Source organism: Aphis gossypii, chromosome 2, assembly GCF_020184175.1.
Source record: "Aphis gossypii isolate Hap1 chromosome 2, ASM2018417v2, whole genome shotgun sequence".
Taxonomy (NCBI): domain Eukaryota; kingdom Metazoa; phylum Arthropoda; class Insecta; order Hemiptera; family Aphididae; genus Aphis; species Aphis gossypii.
Window position 1 is genome coordinate 78770370 of NC_065531.1, and position 23466 is coordinate 78793835.

The 23466-nt window shown below is 30.0% G+C and overlaps 3 protein-coding genes across 9 annotated transcripts; 1 reads left to right on the plus strand and 2 right to left on the minus strand.

Moving 5' to 3' along the window:
- The first annotated feature begins 333 nt into the window (after positions 1 to 333).
- Positions 334 to 5135, plus strand: LOC114121732 (MAP kinase-interacting serine/threonine-protein kinase 1). The gene is made up of 5 exons (XM_050200009.1): positions 334 to 1359; positions 1465 to 1575; positions 2890 to 3246; positions 3319 to 3674; positions 3736 to 5135. The coding sequence occupies exons 1-5, from the start codon at positions 1305 to 1307 to the stop codon at positions 4201 to 4203; spliced, it is 1347 nt and encodes a 448-aa protein (XP_050055966.1). The 5' UTR covers positions 334 to 1304; the 3' UTR covers positions 4204 to 5135.
- Positions 5136 to 10849: 5714 nt separating this feature from the next.
- LOC114121715 (radical S-adenosyl methionine domain-containing protein 2-like) lies at positions 10850 to 12218 on the minus strand. Its single transcript, XM_027984159.2, has one exon. It carries the CDS (start codon positions 12011 to 12013, stop codon positions 10958 to 10960), a length of 1056 nt encoding a protein of 351 aa, XP_027839960.2. The 5' UTR covers positions 12014 to 12218; the 3' UTR covers positions 10850 to 10957.
- Positions 12219 to 15740: 3522 nt separating this feature from the next.
- LOC114121716 (keratinocyte proline-rich protein-like) lies at positions 15741 to 20112 on the minus strand. Of its 7 annotated transcripts, XM_050201137.1 has the most exons (7): positions 19977 to 20108; positions 19178 to 19444; positions 16501 to 16638; positions 16246 to 16386; positions 16133 to 16180; positions 15989 to 16066; positions 15741 to 15952 (listed from the first exon to the last, which is right to left on the minus strand). In XM_050201137.1, the coding sequence occupies exons 2-7, from the start codon at positions 19185 to 19187 to the stop codon at positions 15741 to 15743; spliced, it is 627 nt and encodes a 208-aa protein (XP_050057094.1). In that variant the 5' UTR covers positions 19188 to 19444; positions 19977 to 20108. The 7 variants fall into 7 exon arrangements, with proteins under 7 accessions (XP_050057094.1, XP_027839961.2, XP_050057091.1 ...); XM_027984160.2 differs by having other exon boundaries at positions 15741 to 16066; positions 19977 to 20107; XM_050201134.1 differs by lacking the exon at positions 19977 to 20108 and adding an exon at positions 19794 to 19941 and having other exon boundaries at positions 15741 to 16066.
- Positions 20113 to 23466: the final 3354 nt, after the last annotated feature.

Here is a 23466-nt window from a genome sequence, read left to right on the forward strand (position 1 = left end):
CATAATATTATTATTATTATTATCATCATCATCATCATCGTCGTCGTCGCCGTAGCGTGTGCGTTCCCTCTCCGAAGATAAAAATGTGACGTCAACGCAAATGAAGACGAGTGAAAAAGAGAAGAAAAAAAAAATTCGTGTGTAGAGTTCACACACACAGTCGGCCGAAAAAACAACAATAATAGTGACGGCGGCGACGACGACCACCACAACGTTTGAGCGTTTCCGCGGACGGAGGCGGCGGCTGTCGGTGTGTACGCCGCCTAAATAAAACGTGCCGGGACGGGCGGGCGCGGGACGCGCAGTGTCCCGCATAAACTATAAAAGGGGACGGGACGGTCGGCCGCGCCGGTAGTGTCGTCGTGCGCCGGTTTCCATCAACACTGCGCAACCAGCGGTAAAGCGTGTTTCGGTTTGTGTGACGTGTGCGTGTGCGTGCGAGAGAGTCAGCGACAGCGACAACGACAACAACAACAACAACAATAACAACAACAGCAGCACCAGGCCGGTCCGCCGTTACCTTGTGGCGTGTTTTCAGTTCAGTCAGTCGAGAGTCGCGTCCCAGTCCGTATCGCTCTGTCGTGTTGGCTCGAAGCGTTCGTCCCCGTTCGCTTTTGCATGTCTCGTGTGGTGTGTTGGCGGCGTGTTGTGTAGCGAAACGAACAGCGACAAATAATAATATTTTATTAATATTATTATTATATAACACAATCGTCGAAGTTGTTCTGCGTGTACCGTCGAGATCATCCATCGTGTGTGTAGTCGAGAACTGTGTGCGACCGTAACAACGCTCCCGGGATCGAATGAAATAATAATAATAATTATTATTATATCGTCGGTCGTGTTCAAAAGTATTACGAGTCGTCGTCGTCCTACGCGTCCCGGTTTTTGTAAATTATTTCGTTATTTATTTATATTGTCTTTTTGCCGCCCCGTATAAATACCGAGTAAAAACCCGCTGATAATTCTCGTCGGGTGGAAAACAAAGAAGAAACGAGTGTTGATAAAAGATATTATTATATTTATAGTCATATTATATTATACGGGCGGAGAAGCGTAATAATATTTAACTACCAATATTATTTTTAATATTATTACATTATTACGTTCGTCGACAGATAATTTATTAAGTGCTGTGATATTATATTGTTTTTTTTTTAAGTTTAAATTAAATATTTATTCGTTACTAAATTATTTTGTGACCGCTACGCGTTTGTCAACGAACGTGTACGCGTCGTGTTCCACTATTCACTCGCATAAGTATTATCCACTGATCTTACGAAACGCCGTCGTCATCAATCACAATGGTCGAGAGTATCATTGAAGAAGAAACCCCCGGACAAACCGAGAGCACCCAAAGTAAGTATATTGTGCCCTAACCTCACAGTCGCCGTGTGTAGAAACACGATTTATAATATGTTAAGATTGTAGTTCTAACGTGTGCGTTCCGATTTTGATTGACAGATGTTCCGGATGAAAAAAAGAACGAATCGCTGTCGTTGAGAAAAGAAGAGGCTCGTAACAAGCGCAAGAAGAAGAAGATCACCAACAGCCTCGTGACATCTTGTTTCCAAGGTATATATGCTCTACAAGATGTATTAGATATTATATTTTGCCCCTTATGACAACAATTACAAAACAATATTAATTTGTTATGTTTTAAATTTATTTGCTTGAAATGGTGATAATTGTTTACCTGACGGCCATTAGTAGGTCATTCTCTTATAATAGTTTTTGTTACGGTTAATAAAACGACTGTACATTTGCCAACATTTTAATACACAATGACTTTGCCGAGCAGTGACTAATAGGAATAAGTTTCTGAGTTTAATATTTCCTGTAATATACACTTGATGCTTAATTTTCTATCATTTTTGTTAACATCTGATTCAACCTGATCTTTTGCTTTTATTAAAATTTAATATAAATTAATAAACTATTAAAACTATAAATTAAAAATACTGAAGGTTAAAATGTCATTGGAATGTTATTGTGTTTTATACAGTATCATATTCTTACTTAAATTTGATACATTATAAAAATAGCACTTTTCAATTATTCCAAGAATACAATAATATTTATCTCAACATTTTAGATTCTAGCTCTTTTTTAGATACATAATAACAATAAATATGTCCTTAAAAATGTAAATTATTAAATCTAAAATTCTTTGTTTTCTCTTTAGTATAATTTGTAGGTAATTAATGTATAGAATAAGTAGTAAGAACTTAATAATTTAATGATGAAATATTGTAATATGTTATTATTATATAATTTAAATGAATGATAAGTAAATTATAATTTTAATTGTTTCTAAACGACATAGAATTTTATATGATAAAAATATTTTTAACATGATATCTATATCAAATTTGATATTTCAAAATAAAGAATAATTATTCAAAAATTAAATTGTTTGAGCTATAAAATATAAATATTTGTTACAATTTTATGAAAATCTAAATTTTCCAAGGTATTTTTACTAAAAACAGAACATTTAAACTTTTTTATTAAATATAATATTCACTATAATATGTGTTAATGATAAATAATTTTTTTTGACTATTGGATTGAAAAGACTGAGTTAGCTAAGATACATTTATAAATGTTATCAGTTATCGGTAATTTATTATGTATGAAAAAATGTATTGATAAATGATTATAACATATTTCAAAGTGCGCATAAAATATTTTATCAAATAGGTATTCAAATTTATAAATTAATCTATAAACTGATAAAGAATACATTTTAAGTTGATTTAAGTACTTGATTCTTGTAATATGGTTATTACCAATTAACAATACATTTTGTTTCCCGTATTACATAATTTATTAAATGCTGTGTTTATTATCAAATTATTAATAATGTATTATATTTTATTTATTTAGATGCTTATAAATTGACTGGTGAAGTGCTAGGACAAGGTGCTTACGCATCTGTTCAAACGTGTGTAAGTGTGTTAACTGGCTTAGAATTTGCTGTTAAAGTGATTGACAAAATTGCCGAACATGCTCGAGCACGTGTATTCCGGGAAGTTGAAACATTCTACCATTGCCAAGGCCACCCAAACATCATTCAAATGCTTGAATTCTTTGAGGCTGATGACAAATTTTACATGGTGTTTGAAAAGGTGGTAGGTGGACAGCTACTTGATAGAATTCAACAACGAAAGAGATTCACAGAATGTGAAGCTAGTCTTATTGTCAAAGATTTAGCAAGTGCATTAAATTTTCTACATCAAAAAGGTACTTTATTTAACAATATTTTTTGTTTGATTTTCTGAATTTTAATTAAATATAATTTGTTTTATTATATAGGCATAGCTCATCGCGATTTGAAACCTGAAAATATTCTTTGTGTCGATCCTGTAGCGTTAACTCCTGTTAAGTTATGTGATTTTGATCTTGGATCTGGTATCAAGTTAAATCCAGTTGATGGCAGTGCAACACCACAATTATTAACTCCAGTAGGAAGTGCTGATTTCATGGCTCCTGAAGTGGTAGATGCATTTGTTGGAAGTCCAGATTCCAATTACCATTATTATGATAAGCGTTGTGACTTGTGGTCACTTGGAGTAGTGGCTTACATACTTCTTTGTGGCTATCCACCATTTTATGGGAATTGTGGCTCCAATTGTGGATGGGAATCAGGAAATGCTTGTCCAGAATGTCAAGTAAGACTATCATGGAATGATAATTAAATATCAAATTTTTAATTGTGATTATTTGTTTTAGGGTTTGCTTTTTATTAGCATTCACGAGGGTCGTTATGAATTTCCAGACCGTGAGTGGGCAGACATATCAAGTGAAGCCAAAGATTTGATCAGCAAATTGCTGGTTAAAGAAGCTAGTGCTCGTCCAAGTGCTGCTGAGGTCTTAAATCATCCATGGGTGTTCAGACTACAACAAGAAAAACCCAAAGATCATGAACTAAATACACCAGGTGTTATAAGACGTAACAACAGTGCTCGTGCTCTATCTACATTTGCAGAGTCTGCTATGTCGGCTAATCGAGTGTTCCTGCAGCATTTTAGTTTGTTTTCATCAACTGATGTACCTCTTGCTGCTGCAAAAAGACTTTCACCGCCATCGCATTCCATGATTGTACAGCGTAGGTCACTTGGTAAACCACAATGTTCCAATGAAACAACTGGTAGCCGAGCTCCTGCTCAATTACCAATCATTGCATCTCCTAGCGGCTAGAGTTTAAGAGGCCTCCTCCATTCATTACCTCTCCACTTTTTTTATACTAATTAAAATCATTAGAAAACAAAAATTTGGAAATAATTTAAATACAAAATATAAATTGACAATTTTTTTTTTTTTTTTTTTTTTTAACCAAATAGTCATGTATCTGGTTTTTTTATAAAGACTAAAATACGCAATAAATATTATAAGATAACAACTTAATATTTATGTTATAACATAATATAAATAAAATACAGACTTATTTTTGTACTTTGAAAAAGCTCATAGTCTTCAAAAAAAAAAAAAAAAGTAATAATTAAAATTTGTGATAATTCCAATGTATGGCAACACGTTTTGTATTATGGTGCCATTAATATGTAAACTTTCGGGTATGGTTAACAAAATCAATAAGTTTGTTATTTTTTTTTTCTTATAGAAAACCAACAAGGTACCTATATTAATATATATTATATAATTAGACATAGGTTAGTCCGCAAAATATGCGAACATTTACACCAAAACTAATGTCTTATTTAGAATATAGCTCATCAGGTGCCATTTGTTTTTTTTTTTTTTTTTTTGTTAGTAATGGTATAGAGAAAAAAAAGGCTGTCATGCATAGAGTTTAAGTTAAAAACTTTTGTGTATTTTTTTATGAGAAGTATGGAATGTTTTTTAAGTAAATTATTTATACAAGCAATGCACGTTAAAAACTATTGTTAATAAAAAAAAATTTGATTTTTTTTAATATTGTGAAATAAGAAAATATTTTTGAAAACATTTTTACATAAATGCAAAATTGATTTTTTAAATTTATATACATAAATGTTTCATTGTGATAATATTGTATTTGAATACATGTCAGCAGTTGATGTTTGTTAAAAAATCAAAATATAAAAAGAACCGTTATAATTTCAAAAGTGAAAATAAAACAATTTACAATTTGACATATGTGTAGCTATTATTACTAAATTAAATATTGTCCTTTTTACATATTGATCAAGTATTAAATAATTACAGTTTGTCATGTTGAACATCAGCAGTAAATTATTTGAAGTGAACAACTCGTATAACTTATTATTTTGTTAATATGAAAATATATACATTATATTTAAGAAGATTCATTATATGAAAATTAACTTTGATTGATTTAATTTAACAATAGATAACACGCAAGTTCATTTGAAAATTAGGTAATATAAATGATGAAATGTTACAATAAATGGTTAGAATATGAGCAGATAAAAAATACGTTGACTTATGTTAATAGTAATCGTTAAAAATGTAAGTTTAAATTATACTAAAACTGTAATTTTTACAAATCATTGTTTGATATTTTGTAGATATCTTTCAATTTATAATTTTTCCAAAAGATAAATAATTTAATTTTTGATTGGATATTGAAAAAATAGTTTTGTAAATCTAACTATAAAAATTATTTAATAATTATACTTGTATTTTACTTATAACTAAAAATTTTTTAAACAGTATACCTAAATTTGATAAATTATTTTAATAACTCCAACTTTGAATTATTCATACTCTCCTTTCTGTTAAAAAATATAGCCAATAATAGGTAGCTCTAAATAATAAATAATAATCAACACAAGCCCACAAGGTTAATAATATTATTTAATATTTATTATAATTATATTATTTTCAAATTATTATCTGACTGTCCTATCGCCTTAAGTATTCTGAACAGACAAACAGTAGAAAATTTTGCAAAGTTGAAAAAACTGTACTTAGTTACTTTGATATTTCATATTTTAATACGTTAAAACGTGGTTAAAATAGTTCATTACAGTTAACAATTCAACAATTGTATAGAGCACAATGACTTGAAAAATCAATACCTAATACATTGTAGGTATGTTTAACATATGATATTGAAAAAAAAATGATGTAGAATTGTCTATAATTTTTATTGAATGGATACATTTTACATTTTTACTTACATGATAAATGTCCTCTTCAGATTTCAAGATGGCCTAAATATCTGGGTAAGCAAATGCCAGTTACCAACGTTTCTCGTGGTTTTGTTGATTGAAATGATTTGCTTTTTGTGATCATTATAAAAACAAAAACAGTTTTCAGATCTGGGCATGGACACGGTTGATATCCAAAAGCGCGAATCTAGCTTTTTTCGATAATTTAAAAGCGCAAAATGAATTTGAGCTTTTGACTTTTGTACCTTGGTAATGGTATAAAAATCGCAAAAAAATGTTTTCACCTGATACAGTATTTTACCCGTTTCACGACAGATTGCAACAACGGTTATTGCATTTTGTCAGTGTTTTATCATAACTATTCATAACAAATTACGAAGACAATCTGGTCATTTACTCATCACCAATATGCAAATATGGAACTTGTTACAAAAAAGAAAAAAATTGTCCAGATGGAAATACTTAAAAACTGTGGATTTAAAATTTAATTTAAAGTTAACTACTACTACTAGTTAAGGTAACTACTACTCGCTAAAATGGTAATCATGATATAACTTGTAAATTTAAAATAATATTCAAAATCATCGTTTTTGTTTTTTTTAATTAATTTTAACATCACTATAAATCCTTAATTAAAAATTAATAATAACTATTTGAATAAAATACACTCTATTTTTTTTTTAAATTGAAGGACTTGCGTTATTAAAAATGTTGTTCTCTTTTGCGTTTAAGGGCTATACAGCAGGGATGTAAAAAAAACATTTTAATAATTAATAATAATAATTATTTATTTTTTGCTTTAATGATGAATAATAAAATTGTTATCAACGTATAAAATGACCCGACCGAGATGAAATGTATTTTTTATTTATTCCCAATTTTTTTGACAAAATTAAATTTCCTTCCTAATACATTATTTTTTCTGAAACATAAACATTTCAATGAATAAAGTACTTTAATGCAATCAAAATTTATCCGAATTTTATTTCGAAGTCATATAGCTTGTAGAAATACAAAAAATCGGCTTTTATTTTTGTATTACAGTAAAGTTACTATCTGAAGAAATTCACTTTATTACCAGAGCATCAGGCACATTTTTATTATTGTTATTTATTTTATTTTTCATTTAAAGATTTTTAGGTTTCCGTTATAAAGCTAGACAATTTTATTGAACATCTCGCATTCATTTTTCTTTAAGCATAACAAAAAAAATTCGGAAAATAGTTTGTAATAAAAATTGATATAACACATCATATTAAAATGTTTTAATTTCAGTTGTAAACGGCAACGCCATCTACCAGCTAAAGTCAGCGGCAGTTGATAACGATAAAGAAAATAAATTCATTTAGATGGCGCGGCGTTACAAATTTGGACACATCTACGTGCGGATGACATAACGAATTTACTATTTCGTGGATGACATTAAACGAGAATGCACGATCTATAAGACACTAATATAGATGATAGTAAATACTTAATTCCTTTTTATATAATTTATATGTTCATACGTATGACCTCGAATTATCAACACATTACAATTAATGGCCCAGTATCGCGGTTAAGGAGTTTCGTTTTATCATTCCAAGGCCCCCGCATGCCACAAATATTCACAAACTTCTATAATACAAACTAGATAAGACACTCCGGGGGTTTTAGTTGAAGTTAGGATTATCCCTTGGCACCATTTTGTCGGTTGGCAAAACTTTTAACAATTTAATATTTGTATTGATTACCAGACACGTAACCGGGAAATTTCTATTAGTTGAACTAACAATTTTTAGAAAAAATTTTTTCTATCATCATACTCCCCCAAAACCCCTTATGCAGAATCCCATAGTAAGTCTTAATAATTTAAAATTTACCTTTTAAAATAATAATTTCCCTATCTTAATACTAATCAGGAATAATTTTTAATCGAATAGTTTTTTAAACGTCATGAATAAGTTTTTTCACACGCTACACAGAAAACTGGAATAGTTACTATAATAATAGCTAGTTAATAAGTTTCACTGAATGCAAATTCGTACTTTTCAAGTCCATCAATTCGTTGCTTTGACATTATTATAATTTCGATAATTTTTAATAGTAGTTGGTAAAGGTATCTATTGTTAATAACTTATGCTGTTCACTTTAAGGGTATTAGTAAGATATGATGCCAACAAACCAAAATTATCTGTGAATCTTCTTTCTAGTTCTTTAACTACAAAAACTAAAATACCCACGAAGTCCCAGGTATAGATCTATGGTGTGTCAATCATACAAGAAAATTCAGATGGATAGAGACGAAATCACCAATGCAGTATGTCCCAAAGTCCCTTATCACCCTTATATTTCCATGTGAAATCAATATATTTAAACGCGGTTTTTTTTACAATATTGAGTAAAGAAATTCTGATTGAATGGCATAAAATTCAAAAATTAAAAAAAAATTGTTATGCATTTAAGAATTTTCAACTTTTAAGATAGCCATTTTGTTGAACGTATATTTCAAAACAGTTGAAAAGAAAAAAAATATTAAAATTGAATAAAAATAGATCAACTACCAAGTTAAAGCAAGTTCTGTTTTTGAATACCTATACCTAATTATTATATTTTAAATAATATGTTCAACAAAATGGCTATCTTAACAACTGAAAATTCTTAAATAATTAAAGGCATAAAAACATTTTTTTTTTAAATTTTTGAATTTTATGCCATTTAATCAGAATATCCATACTTAGTATTGTAAAAAAAACCAAGTTTAAATATATTAATTTCCCATGGAGATATTAAGGGTGATACGGGACTTATGGGGCATAATTCCATAATGTATAGTCGCTGATTGGAAACAGCACGGAGTAGTTAAGTACTCGATACCGTTTCCCGGTAAGCGAGTCCGGTGCTTCTGGTTAAATAAACCGGGGGGCCGTGGGGGACCATTTTTAAGTCGATTTTTGTAGACTGAAAAAACGGTGAAGCAACATATTACCCCCTTCCGGATATGTATGAACAGTTGAAGTCATTGGCCGAAAGCTGTATGTTCACTCAACTCGAACTCATAAGCGACTACCTGAAGATACCAATTAACCTGCCAAGGTAGCCGAAAAACCGCTTTTATCACTGTTAAATGACCTGCCTGGAAGTTTATTTAATGACGTGCATTTAGTCCGACGATTTTTAGGCGTCATCGGATTTTTCGCAGGTTTGTGGTTAAATATTCTGTCATAGCTGAACCATTGACTGCTCTGTTGCGCGAGGGTACTGAGTTATAGACAAAAAGACAAGAATAGAGACGTTCTGCAAGTTGCATGACGCCCTTGCCGCAGACTGTTGACAGTTTTTACTCCGCACAAAGTTTGTTTTTTTAGTGGTAAGTAATTCCAAAGGCTGTAAACATTAGATATTTTTAAATTGTTTACAAAATAAAACATATTGTTACAGAATAAATACAGTGATAACTGATAACCCTTTTTAAAATGACGGATAACAATATCACGGTGGTAATAACAACAGAGGTAAGTCGTAAGTAGTTGGTACTTATACTGCATTATGCTATTATGTATTTATGTCTTTATCATTATAATATAGTACTTTTCCATCAGATAAGTATATTATAATGAATGCTACCACGTATTTTAAGTGCTGTAAAAACTACGCGCGAGGTATACAACCGTTCACGTTGTTCTTTTGTAAAATATTCATTTTTTATATCATTTTGTTGTAAACTAAAATTAGATATTATTTTAAATAATAATGGAATGCATTATAAAAACAGTTATGGTCTAAATAACAAAAAAAAAAAAATTAAAAAAGTAGAACCTTAACACACAAACCTACACAATACGTACACGGTACACATCTCTAACCGATAACTGATAATAATGAGTTATGAATAAAATTCATTCAAAAAAATATTAATAACCACTATCTTTGTTCGCGTGTAAAAACATATTTTTATTAAATAAAACATAATATACAACATAATACAATATACATAATACATTGATATGTAACTCAATTGTACGAGTACTTACATAGACATATAGTTATATAGTAGTATTATGTTATATTATTACAATGTTTTGATGTATTTTGCCACAAAAACGGACGGGTACCTAAATGTATTATTGAGCAATGAGCATAATATTATACCAACGGCATTACCATACTTATCCATGATAGTAGTCAATCATGTATTCCATTGGATATTTGGATCTTTAGTTTTATTTTTAAACTACATTCTTAGTTATACTTAAAATCATTACATAAGCGTAGTCAATATGAAACTTTACGTCTTTACCATCAATCTCGATAATTTCGATAATTTCGACAAATTTGTCTGTTTTGTCGTGCGTTTTTCACAGTATTTTAATTGTTAATAAACGAGTAATGAATATTTAGTACCTATACTATAATATTTTACATACTTATAAATTGCTAGTAAATTTGCTAATTGCACAAGTTGTAAATTATATTGCTACTTAAAAAACGATAGTCAATAGATAATATTTATACTTTATATTATAGGTTAGGTACCTATATATTGGACATATTAACTATGAAGAAGGTCAATTCGCTCTATTAATAAATCTCACTCAATGCAATTTTTTTTTTAAATTTTATTATTCAGTCACATTTATCATAATTTTATATATTCTTACGACCGTGACTTGAAATCAGTTGAATGAGATAGCACACAGCAAAAACGTAAAATTAAACGCATAGGGCGTAGGGACATATTATTACGTTTAATTAAGTATATATTTGCATTATATAAGAATAATATTAATAATATCGGCGAGACGAGGTGCTGCGAAAGAAAAATTAATATTTGGCCCGCGTTACCACTCGAGATCGTCTTTGGACAGTTGCTGTTTACTCCACACGTAAATGCCGCCCCGGTCCAGGAAAGCCTTTTCGTCGAAACCGGAACCGCGGAGCGCGTGCTGGACGCCGACGTCGAGCAGGGACGCGGACGGTTCCTTCTTGCCGTTGCGGCAGTTCAGGAACCGCATGTACTCGTCCAGGATCAGGTAGCTGTCCCGCATGGCGTCGTTGTTCTCCGGCACCAGCGTCCGGACTCGGGCGTGCCGGCGCAAGAACCCGTCGAACTGCTCGTCGGTGACGTAGAACCGGGCGGCGTCGCGCAACGCGCCCTCGCCCGCGTTCTCGCCATCCAGCAGGAGGCACTGGAACACCTTCCACCGGACCGGCCGCAGCCGGTCGATGTGCTCGGCGAACGTTTCGTTCACGTTGTACGTGTTGACCACCGTGTTGATCTTGAACGCGATCTTGTGCCGTCCGCACCACTCGCGCACCTCGTACAGCTTGGAAACGTGGTCGGTCCGACCGCCCTGCCGTCGGCCGATCGTCCGGTTCGTGTCGGCGTCGAACGAGTCGCACGACACGGCCAGCATGTCCACGTACTCGCCGTACCGGTGCATCCACTTCTCCTGGATCAGACTGCCGTTGCTCACTATCGACACGCTGATGCCGGCCCACCGGAGTTCCGTTTTGCAGTAGCGGATCAGCTCGCCCATGAACCGGCCGCCGTCCCGGACGAACGGTTCGCCGCCCGAAAAGTTCAGCTTCTTCATGCCGGCTTCCGCCAGCATGGTCAGACCGCGCTTGGCCTCGGCCAGCGGCAGCACGAACGACGTCTTGGCCGTGTGAAAGCAAAAGCCGCAGCTGTAGTTGCACTGCCGCGTGAAATGGTAGTTGACGCTGAGCGGCACGGCCTCGCGGGCACCGGGCGCAGCGGCTGCGGTGCCCGCGGCGTCCCGCCCGGTCCACGGGACGGCCGCGTACGCCTGCACCAAAGCCCGGCACACCGCGTCCCAAGCGTACCTCAGCACGTTGAAAAATCGCGAGTTCCACGCCTCGACGGCCTGCTGCATATCGCGTGCGTGTGGTCGGTTGCTGCGGTATATATGATGCGATGGTCTATGTGCAGATCGGTCCGCGGATCGACGACGTTCTCATCGGCAGCTGGACGCTATATAATAGTACCGTAAGTATCGTAGGTTAGGTGTGTTATAGTTCTCAGCATTATCGTCGACGTCTGTTGTAGTCGTGCAGTGAGTGGGGAGACTGATCACACGTTCTCACAGTACTTACGGTTTCGGCGATGACGTGGGAGGAGTGAGTACACCAATACTCAACGTTTTTTGTAAACACCGATTACATAAATTGCATATGTGCGCGCGACAAATTAATGAACACGTAATAAAGTTAGAGTGGTTACCTTTTTAACGCTACCCGATAAAAAAAAAAGGGTGAAAAGTGACTGCCAGCTGCCGATTAGGAATATTTTAAAAGTTTCAAACCCGAGTGACAATAATACCGTATATAGTTGTATCACTTATTCACTTGTATCATCGCGGTCGAAACGTCAATGATTATTACTATAGAATAGCTTATAATAATAATCAATACACGGCTAGATTTGACAAAAAATTTTCACAACAGGACGCCCACGTCCGTGTGTGCAGTTGCTACGCGTCTTATATACATAATGCATGTACAGCAAATTTTCGTTCAGCGGAATAAATGAGTTAGGAGCATTTCAAAATTTTAATATTTTACTATAGCTCACAAATTAAAATATGAATAAAAATTTATGAGAATCCTATATATAGTTTATATCATAATTTGAGTTTGATTATAGGTAAATTAACTCTAATATGAAAACTAACAGGCAACAGCACAAAACCGATTCCGTTGAATGAAACTTGAAAGTTTGTCATGTTCTATATGTATGTAAGACAGAGACAATAAATTATACATGTCGGTATGTGGTATGTCCTCTTGAATATAATTTTATACGAAACTTATTTTTTTAAATAAAATTTTTAGATTCTGAGCGAAGATATGAGGGTGGCTTTTGATAGTTAATTGGATCTAATTAGTACTTTACGGGTTAGAAGTGAAAAATTTTTAGTATTTTTTTACACGGAAAAACAAAAAAAAAATGAAGGAAAAACACGATTTTTTACGCAAATAAAATACTTAAATATATGTAACAATAGTGATCATTTTTATTGTGTGTATTATTAATATCGTTTTGTGAATAATTTCGACAAGAATAAATTGTATTTTTCAAATAATAATTCTCCAGATGCAATATTGTAAGATAAATTGAAAAATCTAAAATTAAATTTTATACTAATTTTTAAAAATTTTTATACAATATTGTACATAATATACCTATTGTGGCATATTAACATAAAAATAATGTTAATGTATTAATATTCTTATATTTTAAAAATATTCTAAATAAATAAATTAATAAATAAATAAATAAATAAATTCTTATTATTAGATTTAATGTATATTATTTTACAACATTTTATGCAACTTTTAAAAAATTATATAGCAGCAATTATTTTATATTTTTATATGTATTATATAAATTTTTGTTTTGGCCGAAAAGGGAATCAGTTTTTTTTTAAATTTGGTCGAAATATGAATCGGCTGAAAAGGAAAAGGTACGTTTTTGATCGAAAACGACTATGCCCGTTAAAATAATTCTGAGGCTTTGGTCAAAAAGGGCCAATGTCACGTTTAATCATTTTTGGGAAATTAAGGATAAAACACGTATTTTTTTTGTTTTAAAATTTTTATTAGTTTTTTTTTTTGTGATGAATATAAATATTGGTACCCTAAATGATTAAAATTTTAAAACAAAAAAAGTATGGGATTTATTCTTAATTTCCCAAAAGTGATTAAAATTGACATTGGCCCTTTGACCCTAGCACCAAAAATATTTCTCCTCAAACAATTTTAATATTTTTTTGTATTTAAAAAAAAAAATAATAATAGTAAATTCTTGACATTTTCACCAAAGGTTTATATTATCATTTTTATTATAAGATAACATTTTCAACATTTTAATATTAAATTATATTGACCAATTATTAAGTATGACAAATTTTCAATTTTTTTTAATTCTTGTTTTATAAATCTAAATAAAACGTTATTGACTGGGTAAAATTTCTCGAAAATTTAAATAATGCAAGATCCTATAAAGTTTGTTCTTATAACTGTATACAAATATTAAAAATAAACATATTTTTAAAAACATTTAATATTACCTATATAATATGAATTTTAACAAAATTACTTATTTAAAAAGACTTTTACGTATACGAGTATATATAATGGTATATATATAAATTTTTCTATACATAATAACATTTTTGATTTATTTTGAAATATTATTATTTATTAATACTATGAATCAAACACAGAAATACTATTGGTTAAGTATACAATATTATAATTTTATTAATAGTATAATAATAGTATTATTGTAAGTTTCCATCATAGACTTGGTTTAGAATATGGACTACGATTTCCATATTATACATCATTTTATTATACATCCATATTATTTTACTAGTTACTATTTGAAAAATAGTAAGCCATGGAATTATCACTACAAACAGTACAAACACAATAAAATATAGTATTTTTAGTATTTGGTGTCACCGAGACACTGTCAATTACGTCATTCAGTTATTGTTACCAGACCATTAACTTCTCAATAATAATATCATTTATCAATTTATCATACTGATTTAATACTAGGATTTAATTTATTTAATAAGAAATAATGCCAAATCAAATAATCCGAAGAATCTAATGATATAATTAGACTTTATTTTTAAGTAATTTAAAGAAAATATTTACGAACTTTCCATTAATATAAATATTTACTAATACTTGGTTGTACAATTAATGGTATTGTTATTATTAAACAAAAATAATTAATATTTAGGATAGGTTATATTATATGTATACACGTCTTTACACATAATAGATTTTAAGTGCCAAGTGGGTAACTAATAGCCACTTTTAATAATTATAGGTTTTAGTTATTAACTATCAAGATAATTAAATAGTTATTATATTTTACATTCCAACATTCTTTTCTACTGAACGACGGTAAAATGCATAAATCCGAAAGAAAACTACTACGGCATTATAACTTATAGTTTATACACATTCTCTTATCAATTATCATATATTTATGTTGTAATTTGTATTATATTAGATGAATTATAAAATTATATATTTAATTTTTAATTTTATTAAATTAACCACGCGCAATCATATTATACTCGTAGTATGTTTTTCATCTTTTATCAAGGTTTCACTGTGACTTTTTAAAATACAAAAACTTCACAACGTTCAAAAGCATGAAATCATCCGCGATAATTAAAGATCAAAATACTATATTAGATTGTTTGCACACATTAACTATCCTGTGTTATACGTATCAATTATCCTAACAAGTGCTAAGATGTTAAAAAACAATAATAATATAGTATATTATATATAATATTATAATATATATTTATTTTCCGCACAAAATATAAAATAAATTAAAACAAATAACGATAGGTTAAAAAAAAAAAAGGTTGAATAGTGATGTCTAATTTCGACTTTGGTCCAACATAATACATAATACGAGTCGAATTAAGTGTCCATTACATAAATATTATACAATTACTGTTTAAATAAAAAAAATTTTTACATTTTTAACTCGTATTACTTAACATCATAGTCTCCAGACTCGGAAGGCACAGTAGCCACTACTACAACCTCTTGAAGTTGGACCACTCAATCGCCAGATTGCTGTTGTTGTTCTTTCAATTCTTTAGGTGGCTGCGGAAACACAAATGACGCCGGCCGCACAAGTGGCCGTGGTCCCGGCATCACAGATGACGCCGGCCGCACAAGTGGCTGCGGACACACAAATGACGCCGGCCGCACTAGTGGTCCCCGCAAGACAGGTGACGCCGGCCGCACTAGTGGCTCCGACGACACAGATGACGCCGGCCGCTCTAGTGGCTCCGGCGATACAGATAACGCCGGCCGCTCTAGTGGCCCCGGCGACACTGCAGATGACGGCGGCAACGGTGACGCCCGTCTGGGCGTTTTGGGAACTAGAAAATTTACAAAAATTATTGAAAAATGTTCGACGTACGTATTATTGGACTATAAACGCTCACCGACGCAGTAGTTTATCAAGTGATCTTCACTCTGACACCGGTAACATCCTGAAACAACAATTCTACGTTATTGCTTTACATAATATTGACATAAGTATAAATCGTTTACTTACGTCGGTTTCCTTTCTTTTTGGTAACTTCGCGCCTCCGGACATAACGATCACGGGGTATCGGTGTATTATAATAATATGTTCGCTTATTACGGCAGTTATCAGCGTGAAACGATATTCGATTCTGTGTGTTCGTGTTCATGTCTAAAACAGATAAAGATAATATTATAACATTTGATGGTAGGTAGTAAAAAAAAATACAAGAAAAGTTATACCATATCATAATATTTATGTTTATACTATATGTAATTTACTCACGTCGTCTATTTTTATTTTTGACACCTTTGCTCCTTTGGACATTACGATCATGCCGATCATGGCGCATCGGTGTATTATAATATATACGACAGTTATAAAAGTTAAACGACATCGGATTCTGTTTGTTCACTTTTATTTCTAAAACAAATAAAAATTATACTTTAATATTTAATGCAGACCATATTATAATATAATATAATAAACAGGGGATGGTCCGGTCAGGGTCTCAGTCCTCAATGAATAAGACATTTTCATTGGAGACACCGACACCTTTAATCGGGCCACCGATGACTCTGGCGGGCTTGACCAAAATCGTCTTCTCTCATCAGTGCATGAGCACCTTCATAGCAATAAGTGCACGAGCACCTCTCAAACAGACAAGTGCAGAAACACCTACAACCATTACCCATAGCCAACACCTACTCAAAAGATCGTGCGAGCGACAACTGTGCCGTTTCATTTTTTAAATGAAATTTAATCAGTGTTCAGTCATTTATTTTTTGAGTATTTAAAATAATTATTTCTCTTCTTATTACGTCGACTGCATTTTCAGACAGCTACGAATAAGGTAAGGTGCATGCGCATCGATATTTATATAGTCATAATTTTATATAGGTATCATACTTTATTTATTAATTTATTAGAATTTAATAAATTAATAATTCACTTAATATTTTATCAACGGTATACTTTATCGTTCTCGAATCACGACCTCGAGAACCCTCCGACGATCAGGAGGAAGGTAATTACGCAAATTTAAAATAATAAGTCACAAGTTAAAATAACTAAAAATATCTAATAACTTATAAATTTATATAAGGCTTTCATTCAAGGCTTGTGTCCCTTGTGATTGCCTTACTTTTATTTTAACAACTATTCCACTCCCAATATTCTATATCACTATCACAATTATATTTATATCTTTTATTTATTTAATTTTCTTTTCTTTTATTTTTGCGTTATTACAGATATGCTAAAACTTTATAGAAACATTACCAGGTGGTTTTAAGTATTATTGTAGGTTACCAAAAATATTTGAAGATTTTGAACGGAGCAATAAATTTATTGATTTTATAGTGTTTTTTTTTCTTACTAATAATCTTTTGGGGTTTTAAAAACACTTCAAAAATCAATCTAACCTTGGGTGTTCAATTTGTTCTATTTAAAATACTTCAGGGGGACAAAAATTAAAACTTTCCCAATAACTTTCGTAATAATCGTGAAAAACAAAAATCAATTTAAGGAAAACCTGATTTCTACGCGTCAGTTTTTGGCAAACTTGAGATTATCATCAAGTGTTAACATTATCGTTTTTAAAATACCGTATAATTTTCATAATATTTTGACTTTTTCTTAATTATTTATAGACAATTGGAAATTCTTGATTTTGCTTTTAGTTTTTTTTTAAATACCAATAAAAAATGTATTTATGAGTAAAAATACTTGAATATTTTAATACGAGGTTTCCAATAAGTTATTTTTTTGCTAACTAAAGAATATAGAAAATGTATAGTCTATAGCAGTTTTTGTATGCATTTAATGCTATATAGCATTTTTTGAATGATCGTCGACCATAGAGTTACTAATAAACTAATATTAAATAAACGATATTACACCGTTGTACATTAAAAATTTTATCTTTTAGTACCTAACAATAAATAGAGTTGGAAAATACTAAACTATATCGGATACGGTAAATTATATTTGGGCTAATTTTATCTTTTATTGCTGCTCGAATATGGTATAAATTAATAAATATATATTACTATAATAATTACTTTCATATCTAATATCTTAAGTATTTTAAAAATCATCATGAAATACATCATGAACCTACTCAATGATATAAGTTGACGGACTGTCTCCGCACTCAGCTCAAAATTGTTTTTCGTATTCAATGATATATAAATATATAGTTAATGCAAATTTATCACACTTATTAGTGATTCATTAGGTACCTATTAGAGCTGAGCGGTACCCCCATTTAATAATCTTTCTTACTTAATAAATTTAGTTATAAAACAACAACAAATTAACCTCGAAGACAACAATACCTTAGCTAAACAATTATTAGGTAAGCAATTATTAAGCAATCACAAACATACTTACTAAATGGAGACAGGAACCAAAATGAAAAATAAATATGAAATATAGGGCCGCTACATGGGCACTTGGGGTCGGATTAGATTTAGATAACCGATAACCAGTCTTCGCAATTTATAATTTATATAATTCATCTCCCCACTATGTAACTCATAATACTTGACATAAAACCTGAGATAAACAAAGCTTTTGTGTGAGACTGTGACGAATATCCAGCCATTCAAAACGCACCTTTTAATATTATAATATAATATAATGGTTATTATTAAATTATTTAACGATTAGATAATACCAGAAATTTATTGTTGAATTTGAACAGACGATTATTCCGATAAAATTCTAATTATAGATACCTATACGTGTACGTATTAAATAAATACACACCTATTTAATATAATATACAGATTAGCCAATATTCCACTACAGAACTATAGCCGTTGTACGTGTAGTATAGAACTTATATTGAATGAACTATTCAAAACTTCTTATTTACCAAAAAAAAATAAAATTATATTGTTTATGTAAAACTATTTCACACTTCATTACTCATTAAATTACTAGATTCAATAATTACCTATTCGCATATTTTCGACTATTTAGTATATCTTGGTAAAACTTGTTAATTAATTGCACGGTGTAGGACTGTCGAGTTCGGAGCTGATTACCGTATAATGGAATGTATTCAATTTGAATTCAATGATAATATAATAATTATCATTGAAATATTGTTTTTAAGAGTAATCATTTATTCGTAGAAAATTAAAATTTAAAAATAATTTAATTGTAACATATTTTACAAGACGCACGCCCAGGTGCTACAGCCACAGTTGGTGTACGGTCACTGTAAACAATAAAATAATAATAATAATAAGTACAAAGAATAATAGTAGTAAGAAATGGTAAATCCACAAATAAAATAATAAATAATGATTACCACCCGTACGAATTGTGTACATATAAAAAAAAAAAAAAATGAAATACTACTAGTGTCGTTGTCGTCAAACACAAACAAAACTGGTAAATTATATTATAATATATAAATTAATATTAAGTGTAAGAAAAAATTATAATAAATAAAATAATAGAGAAAATTGGATTTTTATCGTTTTTAAAATTTCGGTAAATTTACTTTCTTTTACGTTTTTTCTCCACATGAATTCGGCTAAATATGATTTTAAATGATGACTAACTTTCATTAGATTAGACGACAACAAAATTACTGCAAAACCGTCTACTTTCCGTCACCAGAGAAACATCAGATTACAAAAACTAATAATTTCCAGAGTGAAATATAAAGTTCACTCTGAATTCCAAGTAAATTTTCTAATTACACAAAAATGTTGGAATAAAATATAAATTGTACCAAAACTAACATTCAATTTTGCATGGACACTTTTAAAACTATTTGTGGCACGATCATAGTTATTTTATTTTATATTTTATTAAACTAACACTTCTAGACTTGATACGTGCCAGACGCCGGTTAACTGACTACTAACAATTAGCAAGTTACAAATGTTACAATATGTTATCCGACAACAACTTTCCGAGTACACCGTTGAACTTGGGTCGGGTAATTAAGAAAAATATCGAGATAAAATATCTCCATGAACCTAACTCGGGTATTATATTTTAATAATCACCGTGAACCCAACTTGTGTTTATTTTAAGCAATCGTCAATCGAATATTTTGGGACCAACTCAGGTTTTCTCACGGATTGTATAATCAATGGATTTATTTTTATTAATCGTGTCACTTCGTGATAGTTAATTAATTATTTTCAATTTTTATAAAATTTACTAGTTGTACCCATTATAGGTATTATTTGTTTGTAAACACTAAACAATATAAAATGTTCAAATATTTTTAGTAATAATAAAAAAAATGTATTTTAAACTAAATACTTTAGATTCGCTGATATCACGTATTTACTGAAATCCATTCATTAAGTACAATGAAAAATAATTGTTAAATAATTTCTTAGTACAAACAATCTATACTATTTTGTTATCCATTTTCGCCATTTATGTATAGTATATATGATTTTATGCGTTATATAAACTTGAATCACAAATACTTTCATACAAAAAATGACCGACACTCCCATTACAACAGTAGTTTTAGTATATTGTAACTTTGTACAAAAGCCAATAGGTACAGTTTGATTAATGATAAGGTATGCATACTTAAAGCACTGATTTCTATACTAACTAGATAAGAAACTCGTATGTATTGACAAAATATTACATTTCCTATATAAAATGTATTAGGAATAACATCGTTTTTAATGGTAAAATATAGAATAAATGAAAAATGATTTCTATAAAATATTTTTAATTTTTTTTGAAACAATAGGTTTAGACATCATAAAATACAAAACAACATAATTAATATTTAGTATTTACCATTTAAAATACCATATAATGCCAACCGAAAAACCTGGCTTCGATTGATAGCAGGAGTTCACTATCTAGTTCTATATAGAAATCTATGACTTAAAGTTATGGTAAAAACAAACAAAACATTTAGAACAAATAATATAATTTCAAATTTGTACTTAACCACGTCTTTTATCAATTTTATTTACACAATAAGAAAACTTATAATTTATACCCTTCCGTGTAATATAATATTAATACTCTCATTTATACCTGTGTAGCTGTGTTTAATGTGTTAATTGTGTTATACATTTAGGTATTAGGTGCATGCATTAGTAATTTTCTTAAAGAAAAATGTTCTGTTTTTAAATATTGCTATATTTCAATATTGTATATTGAACATATTAATTGTGTATGACTAATGACTGTGGATATTGGATGTTTCATTTGAAGTTCAATGTCGACTTAAAAACATTCAATTTGTTTACTGTAGTCTGTAATCGTTAATTTTAAAATATATTATTTAATAATTTTAATATATAAAACGTAATACTTTTAATATATTATTATCGCGTAAAAACGACAAAACGTCATGTTTTGAATTTGAATTTAAACATAGTAAAACTACTAAATTCTTAATTTTTTCTAATTATTTAATTATAAATTTAAATAATTAGTTTTAATTTTTCTTAATTAAAAGTTTTGAAAGTATGTACGCGTACACAATACATTTTTAAAAACCCAGATTTGAGGTCTACTCTAAAGCCTGTATTATTTTAAAGATATTTTGTTATATTATAATATTATAGTAATATGTTCTGAAACGACCCGCACACCTGCAACCCATTTCATGACAAATATTATATATTATTTATTAATGTTTTTGATATAGCGTGCTGCACAGCACACAAACAGTTTTCGATACATAGTGTTTATTATTTAATGTTCAATTGACAATATTGTTCATTTACCATCATCTCGCGCACGATAAGACAGGACAGGACTGTACAATTTGTCAAAACTGGTTTTTCTGTTGCAGTATCCCTTGTGTATAGTTTATAAATACATGGTAAATATCCAAATAATATTTGTAGACCCACAAAATAATAATATTAATAATATTGGGAATGAATATTATTTAATTTTCTCCGAAAATAGTAGGATATTTTTCGATTAAATTTGTAATTGGATTTTCGATAAAAATAATTCAATTTAAAACAGTATAAATTAGTAAAAATAATAATAAGTATATAATAAAATTGTCTGAACGAAATCGTTGATTTTTGTGGGGCTATTATTATGAGATTGTCAGATTGGTATGATATTATTGAATATTGATATTTAATAAATATAATATTTGATAATTTTAGGTATCTACCACGATTAAAGATCTTTAGGTAGATACCACGGACTAAGATATACTATCTTATTCTATATCTTAGTCCGTAGTATCTATTACCTATAGCATGAAGAGAAACTCATCTTATCATTTTTGTAAATTGCGTATACTACTAAATAAAAATCCATATAGCAGTTTTATGATTTTCTATTAAACATAATCCAAATAATAGAGAAAAAAAAACAATCAATGATGTATTCGCGTATAAATAATGTAGTGCACTTCATTCGATACACAAAAAGTATAGAATTTAGATTTAAATGTCCTAAACACTATCAAAATATTTCTTTCCAAAATAGCAAGAAAAAAGATACAAGTTGTAGCGAAAAAATTGGAAATTATAATATTTTTGATAGTAAACCTTAATTTGAAGTATTTAAAAATTTTAATTTAAATTTACATAATTTATTATATATTGTATGTTAAATTTAATTAAAAAAAACTCAATAAATTAAAAGTGAACTATTCTATTTGATTTAAAAAAGTATACTGAAATATCTAAATATTATAAAACTAAAAACAATGTTATTATGTTTTGTTTTTACAATTAGTAATATAATTTAATCTATTTGTTTAATCCTTTATACTTGATAAACTCGAGAAGAGAATAATAATAATAATGTCATTGAAATTATTTATATAAAAGCGAAATATAAGACTAACTAATAAGCTAGATAATATGTAAATATGTTTTTAAATATTAATAAATAATAACTAACATAATTATAAAATTATAAAACAAATAGGAATATTCATAACGACTAGCCATAATAATTATAACCAAAATAAGTACATAATTATGTAATTATAGGAGCAATTATTATATTTACGAACTCGTTTTGACGCAGACCGTATTATTTATAGTCTGTATTTTAAATGAAAATTAATTCTATCTCATTTTTGTCAATAATTACTGCCGTGCTAAGCGAAACAGGTTTTTCGTTAAGTCGATATTTTTGTTTCTGTAGGTAAAATTAGTGGTTTTACACCGATTGTAGATGTAAAAATAGCGTATTTCTTATTAAACCCCGTCTTAAAATGGAATTTTAAATAAGAAAATATGCGGTAAGTCCAATATATTTGAG